This window comes from Ostrea edulis, chromosome 2, assembly GCF_947568905.1.
Source record: "Ostrea edulis chromosome 2, xbOstEdul1.1, whole genome shotgun sequence".
Taxonomy (NCBI): domain Eukaryota; kingdom Metazoa; phylum Mollusca; class Bivalvia; order Ostreida; family Ostreidae; genus Ostrea; species Ostrea edulis.
In genome coordinates, this window is record NC_079165.1 from 105,168,752 (window position 1) to 105,185,281 (window position 16,530).

General features: G+C 35.4%; 1 protein-coding gene across 1 annotated transcript in view; it reads right to left on the reverse strand.

Annotated features, from left to right (window-relative positions):
* Positions 1–2,266: 2,266 nt before the first annotated feature.
* Positions 2,267–16,530, reverse strand: part of LOC125667313 (serine/threonine-protein phosphatase with EF-hands 2-like) — a 75,350-nt gene continuing 61,086 nt past the window's right edge. Inside the window, exon 16 of the mRNA XM_056155902.1 lies at positions 2,267–5,551. Coding sequence (XP_056011877.1) covers positions 5,235–5,551 — 317 coding nt within the window. The 3' untranslated portion in view covers positions 2,267–5,234. The remainder of the gene's footprint in view (positions 5,552–16,530) is intronic.

The window sequence follows — 16,530 nt, forward strand, 5'->3', positions numbered from 1 at the left end:
AAAAAGGTGTGGCATGCTAAAGAATCCTCACTGCTCAATGGCCGTAAGCACCAAGCATAGGCCTAAATTTGAAGTTTTGAAGCCCTTCACCGGTATTGGTGACGTCTCCATACAAGTAAAAAATTCTCGAGAGGGACGTTAAACAAGATACACTCAATCAATCCTATCCCTAGTTCTTTATTTCATGATCTCTCTCAATCCTTATTACTTTTCATAAACTCTTCCTATTCCTATAAACTTTCTTCATGAATTATCCCTATAAATTTTATCTATAAACTCTCCACATCCCAATGAATTTTATTCATGAAGCCTCCCTATCCCCATCATCTTTATTCATGAAGCCTTCCTATCCCCATCATCTTTATTCATGACACCCCCCCCCCCCCCCACTTCCTATCATCCTTATTCATGAAGTCTCCCTATCCCCACCATCTTTATTCATGAAGCCTCTTTATCCCCACCATCTTTATTCATGACACCCCCCCCCCCCTTCCTATCATCCTTATTCATGAAGTCTCCCTATCCCCATCATCTTTATTCATGACGCTTCTTTATCCGCATCATCTTTATTCATGAAGCCTTATAATCTGTTCCTATCATCTTTATTCATGAAGCCTCCTTATCCCCATCATCTATTCATGATGCCTTCCTATCCCCATCATCTTTATTCATGAAGTCTCCCTATCCCCATCATCTTTATTCATGAAGCCTCCTTATCCCCATCATCCATTCATGATGCCTTCCTATCCCCATCATCTTTATTCATGAAGCCTTCCTATCCCCATCATCTTTATTCATGACACCCCCCCCCCCCCACTTCCTATCATCCTTATTCATGAAGTCTCCCTATCCCCACCATCTTTATTCATGAAGCCTCCTTATACCCACCATCTTTATTCATGACACCCCCCCCCCCCCTTCCTATCATCCTTATTCATGAAGTCTCCCTATCCCCATCATCTTTATTCATGACGCTTCTTTATCCGCATCATCTTTATTCATGAAGCCTTATAATCTGTTCCTATCATCTTTATTCATGAAGCCTCCTTATCCCCATCATCTATTCATGATGCCTTCCTATCCCCATCATCTTTATTAATGAAGTCTCCCTATCCCCATCATCTTTATTCATGAAGCCTCCTTATCCCCATCATCCATTCATGATGCCTTCCTATCCCCATCATCTTTATTCATGATGCCTCCCTATCCCCACCATCTTTATTCATGAAGCCTCCCTATCCCCACCATCTTTATTCATGAAGCCTCCCTATCCCCATCATCTTTATTCATGAAGCCTCCCTATCCCTATCATCTTTATTCATGACACCCCCCCCCCCCACTTCCTATCATCCTTATTCATGAAGTCTCCCTATCCCCATCATCTTTATTCATGAAGTCTCCCTATCCCCATCATCTTTATTCATGAAGCCTCCTTATCCCCATCATCTTTATTCATGAAGCATATCTATTCCTATCATCTTTATTCATGAAGCCTCCCTTTCCCCATCATCTTTATTCATAAAGCCCCCTATCCCTTTCACCTTTATTCATGAAGCCTTCCTATCCCCATCATTTTTATTCATGAAGTCTCCCTATCCCTATTATCTGCAGATAAAATATTGAACCATTTTAAAAATCTATTCAATTAGCAAAAATATTTTTTATTCAGTATAAATTCTATTAACCAGTACTAATCATTAAATTCTTTACCAATAAAATTGATATTTCAAAACTACAAGACACAAAAATAAATCTAGAGCATAATGTGACCCAATTTCTCAAAAACAGCTGATCTACTAAAAAATCCTCGATTAAAATCCCTACCATGGTAGTACATGTACCATGATTTTTGCCTGCGAGTGTGTGTATCAATATTGATTTGGAAGCAAATCAGTATATATATATATATATAGAGAGAGAGAGAGAGAGAGAATATTACATGCTAAAATCTGTATCATATGTCATATCAGCCCAAATGGCTACATATCAGCCCAATTAAGGGCTGATATGATATTGATTTTAGCACACAATATTCTATTTATCATATATTTCTTAATCAATATTGTATATATAGAGCATAGTGTTTTTGAGGGGAAACTTTTATCTGATATTGGGTCTGAGAGCTGATTTTACATAATGGTATTGCATATATCATATGCAGATAAATTTTCTGGTATATTTTAAAAGATAGATGAATGTATATATTTATTGCATGCACATGTAATAATTATACTTTTTCTTTCTTTTAATTCAACAAAGTCAATTCTAGTTTTTTCAAAATTTAATAAACTTGGCAACAAATCTAAGAATACATGAATTGTATTCAACATAAACAAAAAGTCTTACTTAGTATGAAATCAACAAATACATATGACAAGGATATAAGGAGATATACAACAAATTGGGGATCAATCCGATTCCGAGTCACTGTAGGTACCACGTTCTCTTTTCCTTGTGTATTTTTGCACGCTGGACTGATATGGGATGTGGGTTTTGGGACTGGTGGTCAATATTAGCTATTGTGACATCATGGTGTAGAATTGGTGAAATTATCCATGTACTAAGATGAACTGTCTTTAATAATGAAAATAAGATTGAAACAACACTGAGCTACTTCTTAATGTGGAATTCCCCTGGAACCCCAATGATCAGAGGAAACCCCCGTTGAGGGTCCTTGTGTACCAATCTCCAGTAGTACTGAGATGATCGAAAAAGCTCTCAGTAAGATGCGCATTGGCAAAGCTCCTGGACCATCAGGAATAATAGGAGAGATGCTGAAGCCCACAGGCAAGGCTGGAAGGAATAATAGGAGAGATGCTGAAGCCCACAGGCAAGGCTGGAGTAGATCTTATACGAGACCTTGTGGAAGCTATTGTTTGCGAGGGCGGTATACATCATCAGCATCTACAAAGGAAAAGGGGATGCTCTTGAAAGGGGAAATTACCGAGGACTAAAGCTAGATCAGACTATGAAAATATTTGAGAGAGTGACGGAGCAATTGATTAGGCAACATGTGCACATCATCGAGATGCAGTTTGACTTCATGCCAGGTCGAGGTACAATCGACGCCATCTTCATCATCCGACAGCTACAAGAAAAGCATTTAGCCACAAACAAAACCCTTTACATGGTTTTTGTAGACCTCGAGAAAGTCTTTGACCGAGTGCCAAGAAATGTGATCTGGTGGGCCATGTGAAAGCTGAGTGTTGAGTAATGGCTGGTACAGATGGTACAATCGATGTACTCAGATGCTAGGAGCCGTGTGTGTGTTGGAGACGGATACAGTGACGCTTTCAAAGTGGGAATAGGTGTACATCAGGGTTCTGTACTGAGCTCGCTGCTCTCCATCACTGTCCTGGAAGCTTGTCACTTGAGCTGCGCACAGGCTGCCCCTGGGAGCTCTTGTATGCTGACGACCTTGCCATTGTCACTCATTAGAGGCACTAGTTGACAGAATCACCACCTGGAAAAAGGGCATGGAAGCAAAAGTCTAAGAGTAAAAATGGGAAAGACCAAAGTAATGATTGCTGGTTCAAATCTGAACTCCCTAAGAAGATCGGGAAAACACCCTTGTTCGGAATGCTTAAACGAAACAGGAAGAAACTCTATCTTCTGCGCTCTTGCTGGGTACACAAGAACTATAGTGGAATTAAAGGTCCACTCAGACCAAACCCACAATACTCATACCCACGCTATATGGACACAGCAAGACCAATAGACGGTAGGCCAGTAAACAAGGTTGAGGTTGAAGGTGACACACTTGACGTGGTCGCTGACGTCTGCTACCCGGAGATACCATGTCTTTCAGTGGAGGGTGTGAGCCTGCAGTCATAACACGGTGCAAGTCAGCCTGGAAAAAGTTCAGAGAACTCCTTCCTATCCTCACAAACAAGCAACTCCCTGCTGCAATCAGAGGTCAAGTTTACTCCAGCTGTGTGAGGAGTGTCATGCTCTATGTTTCAGAAATGTGGGCAACATCAGTGAGCACTGTCAAGCGCCTTCAGCGTAACGACAGAGCCATGATAAGATGGACCTGCCTGGTAAAGCCTGAAGATGACATCCCCTTTGAAACTCTTCAATATAGTTAATGTGTATTATCATTTTGTTCATCATTCACAACCAACAACCAAGTGGTACCTATCAAGATACCATATAGTATTTTTTGTAGGTGTAAACTTTGGCAATTTTCTAGCTCAAGGTACACAAATAGGTATGTGGCGAGTGGCCGAGTGGTTAGGCCGTCAGACTCTCGACCGAAAGGTCGTGGGTTCGAGTCCTGGCCACGGCAGGGCTGACATTGTGTCCTTGGGAAAGGCACTTTACATGAATTTCCTCACTCCACCCAAGTGTAAAAGGGGTACCTGGCTATAGACAGTGAAAGATATTGTTAGAATGTTAGTGCTCTAGCGCTTGTAATGGCAGTTTGCACTGTATGCTTCCTAGGAGGCTGAGAAAGTTCTAGATTGATATATGGTCTGTCGGGATAATAATGTAGATTGATTATTGTAAAGCGCTTTGAGCAGCATACGCTGTAAAAGGCGCTATATAAAACCAATCATTATTATTATTATTATTATATGAATGAATTTAGTAGAATACATTTTGGTGGGTGGAGTTCCAAAGCATACAAATTGATAAGCAGTATAGTGTTGACTACTTATCTGCAGAACGTTTTACTGTGGGCAAAACTACTGACATAAAAAAGACCTGTATTGTATTTACCTTCCAAGTGTGCTACATGTGTGTCTTTGACATAAAAACAATTACTATACTGAGTAATCTTTCTTGAAAAAATATGTATTATGATTGCAGACACATTTGGATACAAAATTTAGCTATTAAAAATTTGGCGGCATGATACCAAACTGTTAAAATTATCACCCCTTGGAAAAAACCTGCTATATTGTGTAAATAAAATGATCAAGAGGCTTTAAATGTAGTCACAGAACTGCGAAATAGTAAGTTATTTAGAAATGCAAACCTGGAAACAAACTGTAATACTTGAAGAGAATCAAAATCAATTAAAATAAAATTTATCATCAAATGGTGAAAAAAAAATCTCAGAACACCGATTATAAAAGCTGGAACCTACAAAATTTTTAAGTAGTAAAACAGATACTTTACAAATGAATAAAAAAAAATTGCCACACACATTTGAAAAATTGGCTCATCAAAATTTTTACTTTTTGCACATGTACATGTATAACTAGAAAGTGTGTGGTTGTTCATCTTTGTCAGTGCTTGCATTCCTTGATATCATCCAGATTTGATATTCTTCTCTTGGCTCCCATAGAAAAGCTTGAGTTCTTGATATTCATAATGCTGTCCATGGAACTTATAGATTTCATCTCCTGTCTCTGAACTTCAGAAAATTTACCAAAACTATCCACAATCCTGAATGCCTCCAGGAACTCATTAAAGTCAATCTTGCCGTCGTGATTCAGGTCAATGCTCCTTGCTATGTCAGATATCTGGTCCAGAGGACAGCTCATATTTTGCTGCTTTACAAGGAGTTGAATCACTTCCTCAAATTCTTCCATTGAAATTTGACCTACAATGATACCCTCCAATACATGAGATTCATTTTTTTAAATTCAGCAAGTTCTGCAACTTAATTATATAAAAATTAATTAAAGATACCTAGAAATTCAAACAGCAGCAAATTATGTACAATACACAAACAATAAACTTTACTAGTCTTCTCAAGGCCATTCTATGGGTATGTATTATACACAACATGAACAAGTAAAGGTTGGGTACTGACTAAAACCCGGTCTCGGTCTTCGGTCTCGGTCCCGTGACTAAAACCCGGTCTTCGGTCCCGGTCCCAGATACTTTTATTCGATACAAACAGAATATATCAGGATATTTGAGCCCCATTTCTCAATAACTTAGGTATGACAATCTCATGCCTGCATTCTGATAGTAAATTGATCATATTATTTTCTTCATTCGTAAAATAATATGTGAAAACTCCGGGACCGGTGGGACCGAGAAATAAAATTAATGCTAAAAGCCGGTCCCGGTCTCGACATTTTCCCTCAATAGCTGCTTTAATCTATCTTTTCATAAAAAAGATAAGGACTTGATACTCAATGGCATCTCTTTGTATACATATATTTTTGATTTATTGTGTGTAGGTTTTTTATTCCAATATTCTTTATATTTATGTCAGAATCGAACTCAACTATACATATACGTAACATTTTGTCCCAAATGATCGCGTTACACTACCTTTTCATAAGAAGATAAGGATGTAGAAGGGAAATAATATATATGTACTTATCCTGGTGTATTTGTTTGTAATTTACAGTTAGTTTATTTGTTCATTTATTTTATTCATGTCAAAATCAGTTTTCAAAGATTCATGTTTTATATTCTGAACCCGATTTCTTTATATGGGTATATATTTTACATATATATATATTTGTATATAACCAATAAATAATAACTATAAAATATTTTTTCCTTTCTTATTTGATACTTAGTTTTATTCAATCTAATTAAAATCAGACTTTTCAGATCCGCGCCGTATACTCTGTGTAAGTATTATAGCGATTGTGAGTGTCTCCTAGGGTCTGATTTTAATCAGATTGAGTTTTGTTTTATTTTTTTCATTTGTGGTTCTTTTAGATACAATGCTTTCAAAAATCCACCTAATATATTTATAGTATCTATAAAAGTGTGTCATACATAGAGCACATGCTCACCAAAAATTCTCAGATTCTGTATACTTATACAGAAGATACCCTCTGAGTTTAGATGTTCTTCAAATAATCTATGGTATGTTTTTACTGTAATATTATGTGGTAACTATATTTATTGTGAATAGCTATATACATATATGTACAAACATATACATGTATGTATTAATTATGCTGCACAAAAACTGTTTGCTTCCTATTTTCAAAATATCTTATATTTCAAATTGCATAAATTTGACATAAACTCACTTTACAAACAATGAAATCTACATTTATAAATATGCAAGACATACATGTAAATTCATTTAAGAAATAAATTTCAGTTTTGAAAATACAAATAGGCCTACTGTTAGCGCTTCATGAAAAGTATGCCTTCGTGAAGCATTTTATACCCTCGTGTATTTTTACTAAGCATTCAAAAGTTATGACTAAGGTTAAAGATTTTCAAAAGTAGGTCAAATTTGAAAGGTGAAGAATTGCATATAAAGAAAGGTCTTGTCACAAGGAGTACACATGTGAAATATGAAAACTCTATCAACATGCATTCAAAAGTTATGCCAAAGGTGCAAGTTTTTACTGACAAACAGACGGATGGACCAAAAACTATATAAATGCGCCCGAGTATCCGATTACGGGGGTATAACATTTGCTTTTCAAAAGCATTATTCTTGTATCAGAATCTTTCTGGAAAGGGGCGGGGGAGGGGTTGTTGACAAGAGTGCACATTAATTTTGTTTCGCTATCAACAACAATTTTCATCATGTTTCAATAATTATAATAGAATTTAAGGACAATATTTGGTGTTTTTTTTTTAACAAATCAGAAACATACATGTGCATACAAAGGAATGTCATTGAATATAACACTCTTATAATTTTTAATAAAAAGGTAGATTAAAGCGGCTATTTAAGAAAAATAAAAAATATCGAGACCGGGACCGGCTTTTAGCACTGTCTTTACTTCTCGGTCCCACCGGTCCCGGAGTTTTCACATATTATTTTACGAAAGACGACAATAATATTATCAATCAACTATCAGAATGCAGGCATGATATGTCACATCTAAATTAACGAGAAATTGGGGCTAAAATATTCTGATGTATTCTGTTTTTATCGAATAAAAAAATCTGGGACCGGGACCGAAGACCGGGTTTTAGTCACGGGACCGAGACCGAAGACCGGGACCGGGTTTTAGTCAGTACCTAAAGGTTGATAGGATTTTTTTCACAAAACTCATCTCTGCATGCTCCTGTACAAAGAAGAAAATTATAAATGAAAATGTGAATTCAGTGAAATGTGTCCCCAATGGCTCAAAGTTATAATTATTTGATCAGTGCCCTTCAAGACAAGACACATCTTACAAACAGTCTATAACTTACATGTTAATTCACACTTAGAGATACATGTATAATTATTCTGAGACCATTTACTACCTTATGTGGGTTGATGACCTTGGCAATTTAGACCTAAAAAGCAATAGGTGTCATTCTCTTGTGATAAACCATTCAAGTGAAGTTTAATTGCTAAATCCAAAAATAGAAATAGAGATATATTATCCAAAGACATTTTTGTCACTTAAAACTGATGACCTTAACTGTTACTTTCTAGCCTCAAAACAATTAGGGCCATCCTCTGAACACTCCATAAGGAGTTTCTATTACTAGAGCTCATATAGTATTTGAGATAATCCAGACAATTTTTGTAATCACGACCTTTACCTTTTGACCTTCAGAAAAAAAATAGGAGTCATCCTTAAGTATATTGACCTTAATTCACATGCTGTTTTATTTATAAAACTCAAAAGCATTTGATGTATCATTTGGAAGCCAAGGTGTTACAGACAGATGGACAGACCCAAATAAAACCTGTATAATCAGCTGACATGCACTGGGAAACAATTTTTGTTGTTGAAATACAACAATGTAAAAACAACAAAAACGTGGCATTAAGAATGAAAATAAGGGTCAGTGAAATGGATTCCACAGGTGGCAGTTTTCAATGAACATTGCTTTCACTGCAGGGAGAGGGGTGAACTATAATGATAAATATATACATTAGTTCTACATACAAAGCAACAAACACCATACACTATGTCTCAGAACATATATCTCCCACAATGAATGAATTTGGTTAATTATGGGTAACAAGGTTATTGGTGGATAATGTATGTGCGTGCACATAAAATTTAATTGCTACGTGATGTAATATCATATAAAAGTAAATCATCACATGAAGAATAAAGACTGACACCTTTAGGACAGCTGTTGACAATTTTTATCGTTCAGTGACTGATCTTTACAGTGCATTGCTCTACTAATCTTCATGTATATGTCTAATTTTGAGGTCACTTATCTATACAAGAGGCCCACAGGCCTTATCGGTCACCTGAATACTAGTGAAAAAGTATCACTACTTCCATGGGCTATGAAATCTAGAAAAAATTTCCTGTTCTGAATACTTAAGCTAAATTCTAATGTTCAGCAACAGTATAAACAACATGTGTTCTTAAAACTTCACTGCCCTCAAAATTGCATACACTGATGAAAGTCTTTAAATAATAGGTGTATTAACATTAAAAACATCAAAAGATATGACTAATTTGGACTCATCCTAAAGTCATAACCCTGGATTATGAAATTCACCATTTTTTGTACATCCTTTTCTGCTATTCCCAAGTATGCATTTAGATTTTATACAGTATCAGCAAACTTACACATAAATACTATATACTAAGTTTGGCCCCCACCCTGGGGTCAGAACCCTTACTCTAGAGAAAATCAAATTTACAATATTGGTAAAAGATTACCTGCTCTATCCATTTAGCACTATATACCAAGTTTGGCCCTGCCCTGGAGTCAGAACCCCTACCCCGGGATCATGAATGTCCCCCTAATGTTCCAAAGATGCTGCATACCAAATATGAGAAGAATTGGAATGATAGTTATCAAGCAGAAGTTAAAAATGTCTACTGTTCACACATTTAATAACTGACTATTTTGGCCCCACCCTGATACCAAAAACCTCAACCCCTGGGATCATCAAATTTTTAATTTTGGTAAAGGACTATCTGCTCTTTCTATATATCTATTTAGTGTCAATATAGTATCAACAGCACTAAAGAAGATGTTATTTAAGTGTTTTACACATAAACACTATATACCAAGTTTGGCCCCGCCCTGGGGTCAGAACCCCTATCCTGGGGATCATGAAATTTAAAATTTTGGTAGAGGCCTTCCTGCTCTACATCACCATTCACTTAGTTTTTCTTACATGTGTGTGGTTCTTGAGAGGAAGATTTTTGAAAATTTGTCAATTTTGGGCAATTTTTGCCCCGCCCCTAAGGCCCCAGGGATGCTGGAGTCGTGAAATTTACAATTTAAGTCCCCCTTGTCCCAATCATGCTTCATACCAAATTTGAAAAGAATTGGACTGGGAGTTATTAGGAAGTTAAAAATGTTCAATTGTTAACGGACGACGGACAACAACCAATTGCAATACATCACCCAAGTTTACTCAGGTGACCTAAAATTCTGTAGATTCAACTCTCTATGATTTAGCATATTGCTGGTTTCTTTAAGTGTTTTATTCTTACATGGTGCTTTACAGAAAAGTTAATTAAACAGTTAAAATTGTGCCTTATATATGGATTATGCTGCCCCAGCTTGATAATGTCAGTTTACTATATGCAAACAATTCAATTATGATCATTGAGTATGTATTCACTTGTATTCATGCAAGCTGAATCTCTTCTATGAAAACCATGCACATATATATGGTTTATAAAACTTAAGAATTACATAATATGAGCAGACAACTCTACCTGATAAGAATATTTACCAGTATTCTGCTACTGAATATTATACATTATCACAGTTATATAAATCACAGAATCATTCATACCAGAATTACATAATATGAGCAGACAACTCTACCTGATAAGAATATTTACCAGTATTCTGCTACTGAATATTATACATTATCACAGTTATATAAATCACAGAATCATTCATACCAGTATTCTGCTACTGAATATTATACATTATCACAGTTATATAAATCACAGAATCATTCATACCAGTATTCTGCTACTGAATATTATACATTATCACAGTTATATAAATCACAGAATCATTCATTTCCACACCAATTTCGAGTTTCAGTGATTTGTGCAAAATCAAATCAAACGAAAACTTTACTAAATTTACAAGGAAGTAGTATTAATTCTCACATTCCAAATTTGTCCTGAAAACATTACAGATTAATTATGCTTTTGGAGGTGCATTTTATGGAAAATGCACCAACTTCACCTCCTTGTGTCTTTTAGTGTTTTTAACCAGTTTCTGATATCAATTCTTGATATTCTTCCATCAAAATAAAAAAAAATATCAGTAATTGCACTCACTTATTAAGGTCTTCCGTAACAACGGAAGACCTTCTACTGATTGTGCTGGTTAACATTAGGCCAATTCAACTTGATTAGTAGATTATCATCCAGCGTCAGCAAAACGTATGGGGCGGGTGGGAGGATTTTGAAAGAATTTAATCCCACATACATGCGTGCCTCAAAAGACTGATTCGTGGAATGAGATCATACACGCATGTACTTGAGTAGTATAAATTTATTAAACACCCTACGATAAAAATTTATAGTACACCTTTATAGCTTCATTTTAATGATATATATTAAATTCTCAAACTATTTCATAATTACATACGAGAAGTCAGAATCGCCAGCGTAGCCAAACTACTTATATCGTTACAGTACTTATCTTCCTGTCACAGTTGATTATTTTCTTTCTAAAAACTTAACTGTATTCGTCTTTTGTAAAATCACTGGATAAGTATTTCAAATAATTTTTCCCGGGGTGATGTTACGTCATCAAGAGGGAAAGTAGGCAAAATTTAGATCCCTGCACACAACACACATACTCATGTACAGTTCCTGTATCAAATGTCATTTAATTTTCTACGTTTTATTTACAATATCAATCACAATGTTAATTGCTAAGGACATATATGGTCAAGTTCAAGGTTTTTATGTTACACAGCTCCGACGGAAGACCTCTCGTTGCTTTGCAACGAGCTTTGCTCTAGTTGTAGCTATACTTGTCAAATATCAAAGTTAAATAGTTCTATTGTGAAAAAGTTTACAGACAGATTGACAGACAGACAACGGGTGATCAGAAACAAGCATTCTGAGAGTATTGCCCCATATTCATCTAAGAAATAAAGTTCTTCTTTTTGTGTATGTTGCAGGATAACCTCCAAGGTCAAGAAATGTTGTTTTGAAATATAAAAACCAAGGCTTTTACATTCAACCAACATTTTGAGAGTGAGGTTATCCTGCATCATCCAGAGAAACAAGAACTTTATTTCTATGTTACTATACGGCTCAGAAACATACAGCCGATCATTTATCTTTACAGCTATGAACAAGGTCACTGTGACATCATGGCAGTTTCCAAAATGGAGTAGGTATGTTATATATTATTTGCTGACAAAAAAGGGGAGATGGTTGGAGTATACTATAGATCTATTTTTAAAAATATTCTAATTATAAGTATCTAGTTTGATGTTGACAAATTGTATCTGCAGCTGCTTTAAATACACAGTCCAAGAAAACTACACATAAAGGAATACTGCAGAATAATGATTGCAGCATTCCTTTGATGTTGCAATAACCACGGCAGAATTGACGATTCATTACATGCAGGCCATGTACATTTGGACAAGCAAGTTGGACAAGCAAGTGGGTGGATTATAAGTCTCTTTTAACAATAGCCATTCCAACTGAGGATTGCAAAAGGAGCGATAAAACCCACGGCTTTGCAGAGGATTTAACTGCTTTTTTTGTAACCCCAAGGGTGGAATCACCTTTAAAGTTAAATATTTCATGGCTATACTCATTAAGAATATATTTTCTCTCAATTTATTTTTAATAATTTTTTTAATTTCCTTGTGCCTCCTGGTGATGCCACAATGAAAATTATCAATTTTTCCCTATACATTAGGAATAACCCCAGAAACGAATTCTACATCTTAATTTTGGCAACTACATTGCTGGCAGTAAAATCAACCGATTAGTGTTTTGAGTGAATAATATTAGAGTTATTCCTCTTTGAATAACAACCTTGATAGTCCTCTGTGTCTCCAGTTTGCGTGCAGATGAACTCTGCATGGAGAAAGTTTGATTTACATGCCTTAATTCACACACACAAAATAGTACTTGTGATTGTGCTATTTTATTCATATTATAGAATAGAATAGTTTCGAAATGACGCGTAATGTCATTTGGCCTACATCAGTCAAAAGTTTTTCAGTGCAGTGTGAAGTCATTTGATCTTCTACAAGGTCCCAATTAATCAGAATCTACGAAAGCCAATTATGATGACTCAAAAAACAAGAGGCCCATGGGCCACATCGCTCACCTGTCAGTTACCTTCGCTCATATCTAAAGATTTTTCCTATATATTGGCATGTAAAACTTTGATCCCTATTGTGGCCCCAACCTACTCCCAGGGACCATGAATTTTACAAACTTGAATCTGCACTATGTCAGGAAACTTTCATGTAAACATAAACTTTTCTGGCCTAGTGATTTTTCAGAAGAAGATTTTTAATGATTTTCCCTATATATTTGTATGTAAAATTTTGACCCCCTACTTTGGCCCCATCTTACCCCTTGGAACCATGATTTTTACAAACTTGAATCTGCACTATGTCAGGAAGCTTTCGTGCAAATGTAAACTTCTATGGCCCAATGGTTCTTGAATCTGCACTATGTCAGGAAACTTTCATGTAAATATCAGTTTTTCTGGCTTAGTGATTCTTGAGAAGAAGATTTTTAAAGATTTTCCCTATATATTAATTAATGTATGTAAAACTATGATCCCCTATTGCGGCCCCATCCTCCCCCCGGGGGACATGATTTTAACAAACTTAAATCTGCACTATGTCAGGGAGCTTTCATGTAAATATCAGCTTTTCTGACATAGTGTTTCTTGGGAAGAAGATTTTTAAGGATTTTCCTTATATATTTTTAAAGATTTTCTCTGTATATTTGTATGTAAAACTTTGATCCCCTATTGTCACCTCAACTTACCCCCGGCAGACAACAGGCGATCAGAAAAGCTCACTTGAGCTTTCAGGTCAGGTGAGCTAACAAAACAATATTCTAAAGGGTTGATAATGCAAATCGAAGGAGTTTTAACACAAAATAAAGACATAACACAAAGCAAAGCTGTAATAACACAAATGAAAGGCATAATAAAGAAAAAAATAAAAACAAAGGTGTAATGATGCAAAACAAGTGCATAATAACACAAAAATAAAAGGCATAATAATTCATAACAAAGGTGTTATAATGCAAAAGAAAGGCGTAATAATGCAAATGAAAGGTGTAATAATGGCGAAACAAAGGCGTATTTATTAGCACGAAAGAAAAGCATCATAAAGCGAATCAAAGGCATAATAATGTGAATCAAAAGGCATTATTATGCCTCTGACAGGCATTATTAATGCGAAGTGAAAAGGCTTAATAACATGAATCAAAATGCATTATTACACCTTTGAAAAGCATTATAATGTGAAGTGAAAAGGCGTAATAATGCAAATCAAAAGGCATTATTACACATTTCAAAAAGGCGTTATTAATGCGAAGTGAAAAGGCATAATTTCAAAAGATGTCATGATGCAAATGAAAAGGTGTTATATTGTGCTCTTGAAAGGCATTATAATGCGAAGTGAAAAGATGTGATACTGCAAAAAAAAAATGTTGGTAAGATAGGTAACCCCTAGGACTATCGTTTTCCGCCCTCAGTATTGGGCTGTGAGGGTACCACCTGGGGCCTCTTGAGAGTGAAGCCACATTTCATATCTCTCTAATGATTGAATATGGGGTGATCGAATGAAACAAAACTGATAAAGGGACAGAGAACAAGAAAGTCAAACCTATAGAACCCTTAAAAAAGGGTCACATAGTCCTTTAAGAGTTATTGAACTTGTAACTGAAAGTACCCATTTTACATCATGTAGGTCATAATGAAGATTAATAACAACTTCATCAATGAAGGATAATTATTGAAGAGTCCACAAAAGGAGTATGAAGACAAGGTAGGGGACCCCTAGGACTATCGTTTTCTACCCTCATTATGAGGCTGTAGGGGACCCCTAGGACAATCGTTTTCTACCCTCATTATGAGGCTGTACGGGTACCACCTTTTCAATCATGTAGAAATGCATCTGAATGAGCTGATATCGCTAAATCACAATTGGAAATATGGCTTTATTAATTGTTTGTATCCAACATTTTGCACGATACACCACTATAACATAATTCAATGTACACTGTTTCTTTCATTCGTATTATTATGTCTTCCTCTCATGTTATAACATCTTCTAAATCCACGTTAATACACCTTTTTATTATAAATATGTACCCATCAACGTTTCATTTTTTGATACTGTTGATTTCCCAGAATGTGATCCGATTTTCCGAATCACCACACTGAGGCTTTCTGATTCCGTATCAGTATCCTCTGAAACTGATGACATCACAACACATCAATACAACGTCTTTTTGTGGATATTGACCACGTCACAAACAAAACTGCGTACACAAAATATATATTTTCACTGTATGTCTGTGTTTTTGATAATTTGGATTACATTTATTATCTTATAAATGTGGATTTAAAATGCATAAGAGGGTATATAATAAATTTATAATTACTACAGTAACTTGATCTTGAAGAGTTGGATCATGCATGTCTCGATCATCGACAGGCGCAAATCAGCAGATCAAACTTATAACGCTTCACATCTTGTGTGTGATCTGATGATCCATGCCTGTCAACTCGATGTTTTCCAACTTTTCGAATTAAGTTACTGTAGTAATAATACATGTATATATGTATTGCATTTAAATACGCCTATCTTTCATATTGTTATGCCTTTCTTTCATGTTGATATGCCTTTCTTTCATGTTGATATGCCTTTCATTCAAGTTATTACACCTTTTTTCCTCATTATTATGTAAGCTTTTCATTTGTGTTATTATGCTTTTATTTTGCAACAATATGTCATTGTTTCACGTTATCATACTTTTTATTTGCATTATTACACCTTTTTTCGCGTTAAGATGTATTTGCATTAATTTATTACACCTTTGCTGTACTGGAACATATTGTTGATATATATATATATGTATTTCATTTGGATATTTTCTTAGATAAGGTTAAATCCATATATAAACGTTCATTTATTAATTCAATTTTCATTGATTTACAATCATCTGTTTTATAACTGGCGTGTTTGTGTATTGGCAGCCACTGCCTTCCTTACGTATAACTTTAGAGTTATTGGCCCTTGGTATATTTGTGCCGCGCACAATTCTACGTTCAACTTTCGGAAATTGCCATAAGCTTGGCTGGCCACAATGTAAGCATGCATTAATTAAGTACATTGTGTATGATTTATTTCACAAGTTCTAGCTATTTTAGGAATGCACATCATGTATTTTATCGTATATTGTGATTTCCATGCGGTCTTCGGTTAGTCACGTGGTATACTGATAAATATGCATTTATAGTTATTTGCTTGTCTGATATGATACTTGCCTGGCTTATATTTACTCCTTTATTCTGTTATGTAATTTCTTTGGTCTGGTTTGTTAATTTTTACTGGATTTTCACGTTTATCTAAACACAGCCCTTTATTGAAAATTTAAACTATGGAACGCACTTTGTGTCATAATCGTGATGTACAACTTTTATTACACGTTTCAATTGTCAGTTGGAAGTCGTTTGTGTAATTATGTTTTTGTATTT